This window comes from Galeopterus variegatus, unplaced genomic scaffold (assembly GCF_000696425.1).
Source record: "Galeopterus variegatus unplaced genomic scaffold, G_variegatus-3.0.2 Scaffold4592, whole genome shotgun sequence".
NCBI lineage: Eukaryota > Metazoa > Chordata > Mammalia > Dermoptera > Cynocephalidae > Galeopterus > Galeopterus variegatus.
In genome coordinates, this window is record NW_007730703.1 from 58797 (window position 1) to 73231 (window position 14435).

General features: G+C 50.6%; 1 protein-coding gene across 1 annotated transcript in view; it reads right to left on the minus strand.

The window, feature by feature from the left end:
* Positions 1–1847: 1847 nt before the first annotated feature.
* Positions 1848–14435, minus strand: part of BMP7 (bone morphogenetic protein 7) — a 92113-nt gene continuing 79525 nt past the window's right edge. The window contains exons 7-9 of the mRNA XM_008587916.1: positions 6885–6961; positions 5735–5845; positions 1848–2259 (exon numbers count right to left, since the gene is read on the minus strand). Coding sequence (XP_008586138.1) covers positions 2110–2259; positions 5735–5845; positions 6885–6961 — 338 coding nt within the window. The 3' untranslated portion in view covers positions 1848–2109. The remainder of the gene's footprint in view (positions 2260–5734; positions 5846–6884; positions 6962–14435) is intronic.

Consider the following 14435-nt stretch of genomic DNA (forward strand, 5'->3'; position numbering starts at 1 on the left):
GGCCTGGATGATAAACAGGGTGTTAATGGTAGAGGCCAAGGCAGAGTTCTTAGAGGACTGAGAGAAGTCTGATGTCCAGGAGTTGAGAGAAAAAACAACACACACAGGCCCATGAACCAGAACCAAATGTCTCCTTTTATTGCAAAGTCAAAACCCTCTTTATTTTGTCTATTTATACAGAGTTTTCACTAAGGACTGCTCTATGTAACAGCCATGGGTACATTGGTCCAACCATTAATAAATAGTCTTAAATAAGAAAATAAACGGGTTGAAGGAAAGTGAGCTCATCGTCCTGAACAGGAAATTAAAAGAAGTTTTAAAAAGAGCTTCGAATGGAAATAAATAATTTCTTTGTTTTGTAACAACTATTTACAATGTTTAAATGTACAAATGGTGCTAGCCAGAGTCTGCTGGGGGCATTAAGCAGTGAGAAAACTTGCACCAAGAGGAAGTCACACAATAAGCCCCAGATCTGCCAACAAACAAAATAAAATGTAGCCAAAAAAGAACTGCCCCCAATGATTAGGCAGAGTAAAGGCTGTAGCCTAAGCTATTGAAGAAGAAAAAATAAAAGAAAAAAAAACAGAGCCCCAATGTTTCCAGGAACCAACTAAATCGAGATGGAGAAACAGTTCCTCACTGGAGCAGATTACACAAGGCACATGTCTTGCCTGGATAACCTTCCTCTTTCTGTAGATGCAGGAAATGTTCCCAGGCAGCCCAGCCTTCCCCAAGGCTTTGTGTTTGCAGCTGAAGGATGGGTGCACACCATTTACGGGACCCACTGGCCAAGGCTTGGGGGGCTTACACCAACAACCACATTAGAAATGCCACCTCCAAGTTAGAATACTTGGTTAGGATGTTACCCTCAAAAGGGCTTCTAGATCCTTCCATTTGTGATTCAAGTCCAACACACCCTGCACCCATCAGACCTCACACTGTGCCGTCTCTCTCCCTTACTTCAAGGAGCCAATTTGTTTGCAGAGCCCTCTAACAGGGGTCTGTAAATGAAAAGACACAGCCAGCTTCAGAATGCTGCTCTAGATGAAAAACGGACTCTCACCCTGTTTACCCCACTCCTACTGAGAACTGGTTTCCCTGGTGCTTCTGAACATCAGGGGTGAGATGCAAGTTCCGTCCTATCTGCTGTCCTTGTCCACTCTACAATTTCACATTGATTTCCTACCACTGGGGAGAGCTGGAAAACCAGTTGCTAATGTCTACTTTCACATTCCTATTTTAATTCCTGCCACCTCACACCCAGCTGAATGAAAAAAACATATTTTTTCTTCAAAGTCAACACATTCCCCCTCCTCTGAGCAGACACTGACCCTTTCCCCGTCCCTCCAAATCTTGGATTTGGACAAATCTAGGTATACACCAGGCCTCTGCTAAGCCTCAGAATGAAACCTGAATGGAATAGAGGGGCCTCCGGCCACAGCTTCTGTTCATGAAATCAGAATAAACCAAGAAATGGGGATAAATTGTTAGGAAAATATATCTATCACATCCTAACCATTTTCATTCATTGGTTTTATTATGACATTTATTACAGGAACTTCCGCGTCAGTTTTCCTTTAGCACAGACACAAATGTGCCCACCCTCGCCACGCCCCCTTCCTCCCACTGCTGGGTGGCCTGGCTGACGACACTCCTAATTACCTTTGGAAACAAGTCAGTGCATGGCCAAGATTTCACAGCCAATGATCGTGGCTGGGCAATTTTTCTTTATATATATATTTTCCTGCTAGACTTTGCCTGCAGCAGCTTGTAGGATCTTGTCCATAGGAGGCCACTGGCAAAAACCTTGTCAAAATGGCTGGGCAATTTTTCTTTATATATATATTTTCCTGCTAGATTTTGCCTGCAGCAGCTTGTAGGATCTTGTCCATAGGAGGCCACTGGCAAAAACCTTGTCAAAAGCCATTTGCTGCTCAAATTCCTTAATACTCTCACACCTTTCAAGTTGGGGAGGTAGGGCTGGGAAGGTCCCACAAAAGGTGGTTGGTCTGCTGGCTTCTTGTCAAGGTGGGCAGCGGGAGACTTTGGGCAGTGAGAGACCAAGGATCCAGAAAAACTGGCCCCAAAGGGTCTGAATTCCAGGAAGGGCTAGTGGCAGCCACAGGCCCGGACCACCATGTTTCTGTATTTCTTCAGGATGACATTGGAGCTGTCGTCGAAGTAGAGGACAGAGATTGCATTGAGCTGGGTGGGGGCACAGCAGGGCTTGGGCACCGTTTCCGGGTTGATGAAGTGGACCTGGAAGACACAAGGAAACACTAACTGTGGTGAGAAGCAGGTAAGTCCCTTTTGTCTGGCCTCCTTATTTCCATAAGGAACATCTACTGCCTGGGCAAAATGACCGTGAGTGGCATTTACTGAGCACTCCCTGTTCTAAGCACTTTCCATGGACTAACCCAGTTCTGAGATTGTCCCTGTTTTACATGTGAGGGAACCAAAGTATAGAGTTTTTATAGCTTACAGGTGGTAACTCAGTCACCAGATCAAACATCTGGGACGAGATAACTCTTTGTTGTGGGGACCATCCTGTGCATTGTAGAATGCTGACCAGTATCCCTGGCCGCTCCCCACTAGATGTGCTCCGTCTTGCTCATGGACATCTATGCACCTTACAGAGGATGGGGCACGTGGGGGGTGCAGGGGACGGTGAGGGGAGAGGAACAAACTCAAATGCCTGCAGGCACCGCATGAGTACCACTGATGAGCTAAGTAGGCCGGGAATAAGACAATAGGGAATAGTGGGGACTGAGGCAACCAAAAATGTCTCCAGACATTGTCAAATGTCCCCTGGGAGGGGCAAAACTGCCCCAAATTGAGAATCACTGGGCTAGACCAGGGGATGACCTGCAGACCAAATCCTGCCCCACTCTGTTTTTGTGAATAAAGTTTTGTTAGAACACAACCACACCCATTCACTTGCATATTGTCTACACGGCTTTTGCACTACAGGAGCAGAGTTGAGTGGTTACCATGGAGGCCATCTGACCTGCAAGGTCAAAAATATTTACTATCTGGCCTTTTTTAGAAAAAGGTTGCTGAACCTGTCCTGTCCAACAGGAATATAAATCACATGCGTAATTTGAAATTTTTAGTAGCCACATCTAAAAAGGTGAAAGGAAACAGGTGAAATTAAATAATACATTTCACATAGCCCAGTATTTCTAAAATATTATCATTATGGCATATACTTAACAGAAAAATCATTAATGAGATATTTTATACTTTTTTTTGGTACTAAGTCTTCAAAAACCGGTGTGTATTTTATTCTTACAAAACGTTTCAATTCAGACCGGCCACATTTCAAGTGCTCAAGAACTACATGTAAAAGCGGTTACCGTATCGGATTGTGCAGGTCTAGACTCTACTGCCTCCTGGGCAACAAAAGTACGAGAAAAGGGATTTGTACAAACACTTGGCTGGACCTCAGTGGGAAAGGAGAAGGCTCGCAGAGAATGAACGGAGAAGCCAGCCAGTGGGCCAGTGTTTCTGCTCCTTCCTGGGTATCTGTGCCCTTTTCAGAGGATAAGGGCCAGGGACAAAAACCTCAAATGCCTGCAGGCACCACACAAGTGCTACCGACAAGCAAAGTAAGGCAGAGTAACCCAGTAGGGAATAGTGGGGACTGAGGCAAACTAAAGGGAGAGGCCACCACTTGGTCTAGCTGATCAAAGTTGAAGGAGACCAGTGACATCAGATGTGCCGAGTGTTTAGGACAGGCCAGAGGTTTGGCTGTGCTGTTGTGTTTTTAATGTGAAATTTCCAGGTTTCCAGCACACTGTGTGTGCCAAGCAAAAACATCAGTCCCTTACCCTCTGTGCACAGCCTTTAGGCTATAACATCTGACATAGGACGGCAAGCTTTTTATGTGTTTTATGATGGACAATTTCAAACCCTTACGCATTGATACCCTCCCCCACCTGTTCCCTCTTGAATAATTTTAAAGCAAATTCCAGATATCAGCTCATTTTCCTTCTAAGTATTTCACAGGGGCCCCCTTTTAAGCATGACCACAATAGCATCATCTCACAATAACTGGAGAATTCATTTCGATCCTGGAGATCTCTGGTGAAATGCTGACTGAAGAAGGTTCTCATAAGGCAGTCGGGCTCCTGCTCCACAGGCCATGAAGGCAGGGGTTGGGGGAGGATAGTGATGTGCTCCTGGCAGCTGGGGAGACATGTCTGTCTCCTTCCACGGTCCTCAGAGCAGGTCCTTATGGGAGACGGTGGCACAGCAGAACATGTCCAGGCCAAGGAACAGGCTGGGAAGACTTTCTATTTCCAGTCTAGGGACCTTCAATCCTGAATAGGGCTTTGGAGTTTACAACCAGGGGAAGGAAGGGTGGCACAGCAGAACATGTCCAGGCCAAGGAACAGGCTGGGAAGACTTTCTGCTTCCAGTCTAGGGACCTTCAATCCTGAATAGGGCTTTGGAGTTTACAACCAGGGGAAGGAAGGGCTTTGGAAAAGCAATCATTAAAAAAAAAAAGAAAAAAAAAAGCCCTTTCCCTCAAAGGGCAAGCCTAGACCAAATGAAAGGATTAGATGAGCTTTTTCTTCAGGACTTACATGGGGCAGGGACAGAGTGCTAAAGCTCCGTGACAAAGAGAACTGCTGGACAGAGGGAGCAGTCCTGGTAGTGAGCCCCCTGTCATCAGAAGCGTTCAAGCCAGGGTAGGCACAGTTGTCAGGAAAGGCCCAGATAACATACAGGGCAGGGAACAAGATGACCAAGGTCCCTGAACCTCGGATTCTAAGCTAAGGGACAAAGTCCCTAACTCTTATCACTACGGTTGTTGGTGGACTAGTAACAATATCTACACTCATCGCTATGTGCCGGGGGCCGAGTTAAGAGCATTAATCTCATTATCACACTGAATCTTCCCAGTGACTCCTTAGAAGTTCAACCTGAAATAGCCGCCCTGCTCCCCACCCATCTCCCTAGACTATTATCCTGTTCGCCATCCTCCTAGCACTTGCCCCGCTCTCTGAAACTTCCTCATCTGCTTCACTGTTTCCTCCACTGGAACATGAAGCCCCAAGGCCAGGAACACATCTGTGCTGTTCCATGCAGTGTTCAGCTCCCCATGCAGGGTCTGCATGCAGCAGGCGCTCAATCAACACAATGAACACCCTTGAATGACTGAACTGCAAAGTTCAAGGCTAGGAGAGGCAGACGGGAGCTCTGCAAGGGGATTGTGGCACCGACAAGCCTGTACACAGCTCTGTCTAAACGGTGGAGGGGATTTATGCTCCCAACCGAGAGCCACGGTCCTGCTGTTAGGCACAGTAGCCGGCATTATAATACTTTCAGGAGCCCACAAAACTGTTTTAATTATTTCTAAAATTAGATGAAATAAGTGAACTTTAGGGTTGAAGATTATATTCATCTTTTTATCAATACAGCCATAAAATAAAATTTTTCATAGCTTTTTGTGGAGCAAGGGGTCCATGGAGGTCAGAATGTGGCCTTGGGCAGATATCTACTCTGGCTCCAGCTCAGAGGCAGCACAAGGCAGGATCTGGTGGCCCTGAAGCAACCCCCCCCCCAGCTGACCACACCTTGTGATGGTGACACCCACCAGCGTCTGCACGATGGCGTGGTTGGTGGCGTTCATGTAGGAGTTCAGAGGGAAGGCACACTCCCCCTCACAGTAGTAGGCAGCGTAGCCCTCACCCCCCAGCTGACCACACCTTGTGATGGTGACACCCACCAGCGTCTGCACGATGGCGTGGTTGGTGGCATTCATGTAGGAGTTCAGAGGGAAGGCACACTCCCCCTCACAGTAGTAGGCAGCGTAGCCCTCGGGCGCGATGATCCAGTCCTGCCAGAGAGAGGAGAGGATGGGGTGTGGCCCTGCACGTCCAGAACCACGCGGAAAGCCAGAGCTGCAGGTCCCGCCACCCACGTGGGTCACTGTCCTCCCGTGGGTTGAGTGCCCCATGCTAGGCCCATGACCAGAGGTCCAGACCACACCCTCCTGAGCAGAGGGGGTCCACAGAGGCAACAGAAATGGGCATTCGCATTTCATGGTTCCAACAGAATGAAAAATGAGGGAGAGATGCCCATGGCTGGGCTGAACCCAGAATGGCCACATCCCATCCACAGCTCTATCTCCTGGACTGAAGGTGGCACAGCAAGAGGGCTTTGGTGTTAGTGTGACCAAACCTGGCATCCACTCTACCCCTATCGGTGGTGACACCTTGGAAGTTTGCTTTAAACAAAATCTCCATGCCTCAATGTACCCATGATGGCTTGGGTGTGAATTCAGTGATAGTGTAAACTGCCCTGCACGGTGCCTGGCACCCAGATGCTGCTCAATAAGGGGTCCATAGGCCACACTTGCCTGCAGGGTCTGGTCAGCACAGAAATATTGTTCAAGACATCAGTACACTTCTCTGACTCTCAGTGCATGTAATCTTCCAGCAGAAGCTTCTTTCCTGCACCAGCATGCAAGCAGTGCCCAGCACCACTGATAGCGGGGTTCTCGTCACGAGTCCCGAGGACATACTTGCAGCAAAAGGGCTCCAAGCTGGCTGTGTGCACAGTGTCCACAGTGCATCTTGGCGCAATCCCCTGAGAAGAATCTGGACTTTCCTACTGAACCACAAGCTCCCTGGTGGTAGAACCCCACCACTAGTTGCCCCAAGGACCTTGTGACAATGCCCTGTCCAGGGAGGCTCAGAGTCTCAACCACACTTCTGCTCTTGGGTTTTGTGGGACATCCCAGTCTCCTTAACCAACTCTTCCCTAGTTAGGCCACTTGACACCTGGAGTCTTGACTGGCACGATGAGAATCACGACGTGACGCACAGGCCATCTACCCTGGGGGGCCCCTGCTGCCGTGGCCCGGAGCCCCTTACCTGCCAGCCCAGATCACGGAAGCTGACGTACAGCTCGTGCTTCCTGCAGGCCTGCCTCTGGTCGCTGCTGCTGTTCTCTGCATCGACAAGGAAGCGAAGCGGCAGAAGCCAGTGAGGAAAGAGAATCACACACATTAAAGGTCCCCCAGTCTAGGGCACTGGTGTGGGCAGCGGTGAACACAGAGAGCTGCAGTATGAACTGCCTGACCTGCAGCCTTAAAACTCACCTCCAGCCCAGCAAAGGCCCCAGTGGGGAAAGTGCCAACGCCCCCAGCCCCTTCTTAGCTCACAGCACTTTCTGGAACCTTCTGTGGACATTAGTTTCCTTCATACACATGTGTTGTTTAAACACTGACATCTGCCTGGATTCCAGCAGGGAGTCAAACCCCATCCCCATCCCACAGCACTGGCTGCCAGAGCCCTGCCTGGAAGGATCTGCTTCCAAACAACCTGGCCTAGTGAGGCCAACCCACCCTCCGGTGCTCACCTTCCAGGAGGGGCGAGAGGTGCACAGACAGGGCCTGGGACAAAGCCCCCAGCCCCACCACCACCAAAAAGAAACAAGAGGGCAGAAAGTCAAATCCCACTGACCTTCCAGAAAAACACTGAGGTTTCTTTGAGGAATAAAAATTATATACCGGGGTTTTCCAGAAGTATGTAAGTTTGTAAGCATTTGGGTCAGGGACTAAGCACTTATAAACACTGCAGAAATCTATCTGTCTGTCTGTCACACACACATAGTACAATCTTCCCTCTACTCCACAGCTAGAGGGATTGTGTTTTTTTGTTTGTGTGTGTGTTTTTATCATGATGAGCTGTCTTTCCTTACCCTAAAACTTTCCAGGAGCTTTCTATCATACTTAGAGCAATGTCCAAATTCCTGCCCTTGGCCTGTAAAGCCCTGTGTGGCCTGACTCCAAAGGCATCAGCCACTAAACTCCAGTCATGCCAGCTTTCTCTCTGTGCCAGAAGCGTGCTGTCCAGCCACGCCCACCTCAGGGCCTTTGCACACACCGTTCTTGCTACCTGGAGTATTCCTTCCCATAATCTTCGTATATCTGGCTCCTACTCAATATTCAAGCCTTGGGTCTAATGTCGCCTCCTCAAAGAGGCCTTGTGAAGTCACCGTAGAATCCCCAAAGCCTAGCGTCCACCACTATTTGTGGAATGAACATGCAGGCACACAAATAAAGAACACACAGGCACATTCCTCTAATGCCCTCAAGGCCTGGGATGGTGAAAAAGACCAGGGGATGAGGCAGAAGGGAAGAACTGCTCACAGAAGAGAGAGGAAAGGCCCATGAGATAAACTGGGGCTTGCCTTGCTCACCCGACCTACGGTTGGGAGACTTCCAGGCGCATCCAGGTCCCCTGCCTCTGTTGGATGGGCCTGGTGGGTAGCCTTCCGGTAGACTCTAGTACAGGACCCTCATGGCAGCCTCTCCCCCTTCCCAGTGATGGGCTTAGAAACCCAGGTCTAAGCTCATGAACATACATCCTATCACTGGAGCCAGGAATTGGTTCAGCAAAGAGCAAGTGAACTGATTCAAACCAACAGGATATACAGGCTTCTGCAAAACCTTCCTAATTCCTAAGAAAGACCCAGGGGAAAGTGCTCATTCTCTTCTTCCCATTGCCTGGGCATTAAAAGTCATTAAGCCCTGATGGCTCTGCACAACCACAGCCTTGAGATCCAGCAAGACTGAAGATGGTGGGCTGGGGAGAGAGCAAGTCAGGGCTTGGATTACAGTGTTGAGCTTCTGGATCAACCAACCCTAATGCCCACCCAAACTCAGCTCTGTGGCCAGTGAATTTTCTACTGGTTGAAGCCCATTTGACCTGGGTTTCTATTATTTTCAGCCAACCCATCCCAACTGGTCCTACCAGTAAAGGTGCACCCCAGTGCTGGAAGTAGAAGTCAGCTTGAGCACAGGTATAGATCTGGGAGGTATAGATCCCAAAACACAGCCAGCCTCTGAGTCGGGTCTGACCAGTGAGTCAGGACCAGGTAAGGGGGACTGCCCCAGCTCTGGAGTCAAGCACTGGCTCTCCTAGACCTTCAGCTCATGGTTTGCAGAGTGGAGAGGGAATACCTGCACCTCCCAGGGTAGACTTGAGTGTGGAGATCAGCTCAGCACAGTACTGAGCTCATAGCAATTAGCTACTTATTATCAGCCTTCCAGCCCACCTGTCAGGGAAATTTAAAACTACCACATACTTCATTCATATGCTCCCCCTTTAACCATCTGAACTCCATGACCATGCCCTCCAAGCCCACCGACATGCTATTGCGGTGTCTGGCGAAGGGAGAAACATCCTCACTTTTTGGCTTTCCCTAGACTCACAGGAAGTCTGTGTGCATGGCTTCTCAGTTCATAAGAATGATAAGAAGGACATGGCTAAGTTCCCTTGCGTGGGCCTTGATTTCCTCATCTGCAAATGGGTGTGATAGGAGTTGTGCAGTAGGCTGACCTCCTACAGAGCCATAAGCATGGTGACCACAAGTGCAAATTGGGAAGCCTTGGACACAGACTGGAAACCCTCAAGGTGCAGCCACCCAAGCTACCCACAGCTGAGAGCAATTCTGAAATGAAATGGAGGATGAGTGAGGGTGGGAGGCAGAAGGAAGGGGATTGGGGTGGGGAGGGGTGGAAAGTGTGGCGAGCAGGGGCAGTGATCAGAAAGTGGTCTCCAGTGGGTTTTCCAGCAAAGCTTGGGTCAGAGATAGAGAAGTGTTTGTTGCTGGAGAGGGGGTTGAATCATAGGCTGCTTTTATTTTCATCAGCTTTTTTGAATATTCCCAATTTGTATATCTATATTATCTATGGTTTATAAAAGCAACTTTTAAAGATACGTGAACCTATGAGCGATGACAGTCAATTGATGGCAACAGAATTGTGTGTCTGTTTACATGAGGGCCCCTGGCTCCTAGGAGACACTCAAAACTAGCTACAAGGTGACCTCAGGGAAGCCAGGGGTGGGCAGTCAGCCTCCAGAGGGGTGCGTGCCTCTGATGTCCTGCCCTTGCCATCAGGGGTCTGGAGCACTCATTCATTCATTCATTCAAACAGTTACAGGGCCCCCTGGTGTGCAGATGCTATTTTGGGCATCAGACATGAGCCATGGGAATGAATAAAACAAAGCAGCGTCACTGTTTCACGAAGTATCTCCCAGGAAGAGTGTCAAAGGAGCAAGGACATGGTGGGACATGAGCACCATGCAGGAAATAAGGGAGGGAGCGGGACAGATCGGGTGTGCCGCGGGTGCCAACAGAAGGCTGTCCCAAGGAAGTGGCGTTTGTGTAAGAACCAAAGGGAGGTGAGGGCGGGCTGGGGAGACACCCAGGAGGGGCAGCCCCCCGAGACCCCAAGGAGTGGAGTGGGAGGAGGTATCTCCACGACTGCCAGTGGGCATGGCATTGGTCAAGGTCAGGCAATAAGGAAGCTTGGGCTGGGGTCAGCAGACGGCTGTGTGGGGGATATGAAGTTTTACTTTGGAAATGAGCCCCAAAGCTCAGTCCCTCAGGGGGGTGTTCAGGGAGGTTGGAGGCAACAATAGGGAGTCCTGCAGCCCTGTTCCCACCACTCAGCCTGGTCATTAACATACAAGGGTCAAGGTCAAGGGAACCATCAGAGAAGAGCCTGAGCAGCTCAGCTCTTCAGTGTATCCTCTGGAACCCATAGACAATGAGCAGAAATCTGAGACGGCATCCTTCGCTGTGACAATTCCCATGGCAGTAGGTGGCGACATCCATCCCACACGCTTTGCTGGCTGCTTGAGGTCCTGAGTAAAGGAGGATCCTGAAGCCATGTGCAGGCTTAGTGAGAAGCAAGTGCCATGACTGATTAGCAATGTCTGCATGAGCAGAGGAGGGTCAAACCGTGGCCTGAGGGCCACTTCCCCTAACCCAAGGCCCCACAGACCACAGCTGGGAACAGCTCATGAAGCTGGTCGTGGGCATGTGAGCTGAGACCAAGCAACAGCCCAGCCCTCGGGGACCCCACACACCTGCACTGCATGCCAGGTTTCTGTGGATCCTGGCTGTCCCAGGGAAACGTGGTTGGAATGCCTGTGTGTCACTAGGACCTCTCTTATTAGCAGAAAAGTGAGAACAAGTGAGACTTCCAGCTCCCCTGTCCCTCCGGTTCCGCCCCACCCGCCCCACCCACTCGAGCAGCAGAAAGTGAGAGAGCAGGAGAGATGCCAGATGCCGCCGCTGCTTCAGCCTCCTGCACGCAGCCTGCCCCAGCAGCCGACAAGTCACAACCGGTGCTCATGCTCAGCTCCTGCCCCACGGGTCATCTGGCGAAGGGGGCTCATTCCCAGGGAGGTGGGTCCAAACGTGGGCAGGGAAAAGGGAGTGAAAGGAGGCAAGGGACCAGTTTCTCAAACCACACCATCTGAAAAACGGTGGAAGCCCCAAGTTTGGAGGTGGCGGGGGCGGTCTGCAGGAGAGAAAGCCTCTCAGCGGGCAGCATGCTAGAGCATGTGTCACCCGCCCCTGCACACAAAAGGCTGCTGTGCGAGAGCATTCAACTTGTGTGGCCCTACAGCAGGATTACTAGCCCATCACAGGAAGGCACTTCAAACAGGCATGAGAGCACATGCACACACACACGCACGCACACACACACACTCTCAGAGATCCTGGTTGACTAAGCCTAGGGTAGGACCCAGGGCTTGTTTTGTTTTTGTTTTTGTTTTTGTTTTTTTAATTAAACTTTCAGGCAGGGTTCAGAAGAACCTAAAACAGGGACGGGGAGCAGAAATCCAGAGGAAGGCGGCAGACTCCAAGCAAGGTAGAATTGCTGCATGGGAGGTAGTAAGGGGCCCATCCTGGGGGGTATGTAAATGGAGACTTGCTAGGGGTCTGATGAAGATGCTGTGGGGAAATCTAGTGTCGGATTCTAAGACTTTGAGGCCAGTTCCTCCCCCTCTCATTACTGAGGTATCTGGTAAAGCTCTAAGACATAGACAGGAGTCTTTGCCAGGATGGAATTTGCCAGGACTTCCTGCCTGGTTGATTTGCAAAAGCCTCTAACAATCTCCCAGCTGAGTGCGCCCCCCCCAGTACCCCACTCTGCTCTCCACCATTCTCAGGTACCCAGAATGTTCCTATCACCTGCACCCCAAACCATACATAGCTCAAAACTCTGCAAAGACTTCCAAATTTGCTCAGGATGAAGTTCAAACTGAAGACGTGGTTCCCTAGAGAAAGTGCAGCCCCCTCTCCCACCTCAGCCACCATGGCCTCCTCCCCTCTGCTCACAGGTGACACAAAACCTCCCAGCACAGGCATCTACACCTGCGGGTCCCACTGCCGGGACCAGCCTGGCCTTGTCGGCCCCACTGGGCCCATAGCTCTCGGCTCACTTCCCAGGGGAAGTCCTTCAGCCACCATGGCCTCCTCCCCTCTGCTCACAGGTGACACAAAACCTCCCAGCACAGGCATCTACACCTGCGGGTCCCACTGCCGGGATCAGCCTGGCCTTGTCGGCCCCACTGGGCCCATAGCTCTCGGCTCACTTCCCAGGGGAAGTCCTGTCTGCACTCTTGTCATAGGCCAGGTTTCCCAGTCACCTCCCCCCTCTGGCCTGCCATTATACATGATGTGCATGACAACCACCACCCACACGCCCATGGGCAACCCACATCTGGGCATTTGCCATAGAAACCCAGGTCCCAAGAGCCCAGAACAGAGGAGGCTCCCAAATATAAATAAAGAAATTCAGTTGGTTTTTGGTTGGGGGGGCGTCATAGAGCCCTTTGAGGCGCTTAAAAAAAAATGGGTCCATCTGCCTGAAAAAAATCTATACAAAAATCCCTGCACACACACTCTGGAGCCATGTAGACACAGTGTAGTCAATTCAGGGGCCCCAGGGGCCCCCTCAGGGGTCGGGAAGCCCTGCTCTTAAAAAGGCGCCACCAACCATAGCGGGCCTGCCTCTTCCCTCAAAAAGTAAAATGAACAAAAGTTTCCAGATAGGCTCGGTGAGGCGAAAGACACGTTTGACCATATGAGGTTAATCTGGAGTGGGGGCTGCTGCTGCCACCTCACATCGTATTCCTAAATACCCCCACGCTCCCCTTGGGTGCTTCCTTGGACAGACCTAGGCCCAGGAACAGGGAGCTGCTGAGTCAGCTCAGAGCTCCCACCGCAGCTGGCCAGGGCTGTTTTGCACTTCAGATCTCTCCCTTCCTCACGACAAGAAGACTCCAGCTGTGGGAGCCAGGTGCCAGCCGGTTGTGTGGCAGCTCACTGGCAGGATGAGAAAAGCACTCTGCAAACAGTGCTGTATTCATACCCTACCCCTGCTTTAACAAATTACCAAACATAGCAGCTTACAGCAATACAAATGTACTATCTCACAGCTCTGCAGTGCGGAAGCTCAACCGGGTCTCACCAGGCAGATGCGAGGTGTCACGGAGCTGCCTTCCTTCCAGAGGCTCAGGGGAAAATCCTGTCTTTTCCAGCTTCCAGAGGCTGCCCATGTCCCTTGGCTTCCAGCCCCTTCCTCCAACTCTGTCCTTCTGCCCTCATATCTGTCTTACCACACTAGGAAAGTTTCTCTTTAAGGACTCATGGGACTACAGTGTTACACTGAGCCTGCCAAGATAATCCAAGATAATCACCCTATTTTAAGGTCAGCTGATTAGCATCCGTAATTCTATGAGCAACCTTAATTTCCCTTTGCCACGTAAAGTAACATATTCATAGGTTCCAGGGATTGAGATGTGGATATCTTGGACAGACCCGGAGCAAATAGCTTCCTGAAGAGCCAGGGTCAGAGCTCTCCTTGGGCAGCAGCTCACCTGGCCAGGTGATACGACTGGTGGGGAAGGGGCAGAGGGCCATGAACTGGGCTCTTTGAATCTGGATAGCCATCTCTACAGTCCATTCGGGAAGCTTATCTAAAGCTTTCTTTTTAGTCTGGGGGAAACTCAAGAGGCATCTTCTACCAGCAGAAGCATTACTTCACGAGCAGGGGAGCATGAGCAGGGCAGGGGTGCAGGCAAGGCTGTCCACAGATGTCCCAGTGCTGGAAAAGCCATTCAAGGCCAGCCCAGCCCCAAAACTCAAGACCAAAATGCACCACCTTAGGATCCCAGCCTGCCAGATGCCATCAACGTCTGACTCCCCAATCAGCTTGTGGGGAAAGGGACCACGTCCCAGCCATAGCCTCAGTGCCCAGGACAAAGCCAGGCCCATATGGCGGCTCAGCGAATGTCTGGTGAATTGTCAGAAAACACTCAACAGGATTGTTGGGGGCACCAAAGCTCATCTAGGACAGGTAGATGCCTCCTGGCAATGTCAAACAGGGAAGACTGTCCAGTGTAACGGACAGCCCAGACTCCCGGAGTTAGAATCCCAGAGCTGCTACTTACTTGCTGTGTGCACTTGGACACGTTACTTAACCTCTCTTAGCCCAGTTTGTACCCTTCATAAAATAGGGGACCCTCTGCTTCAGAGCCTCAAGAACTACATAAGTCATGTACTAAATGCTCTGTCACCTACAGTGAGAACCTGAATGTTGCAACCTTCTGCAAGCT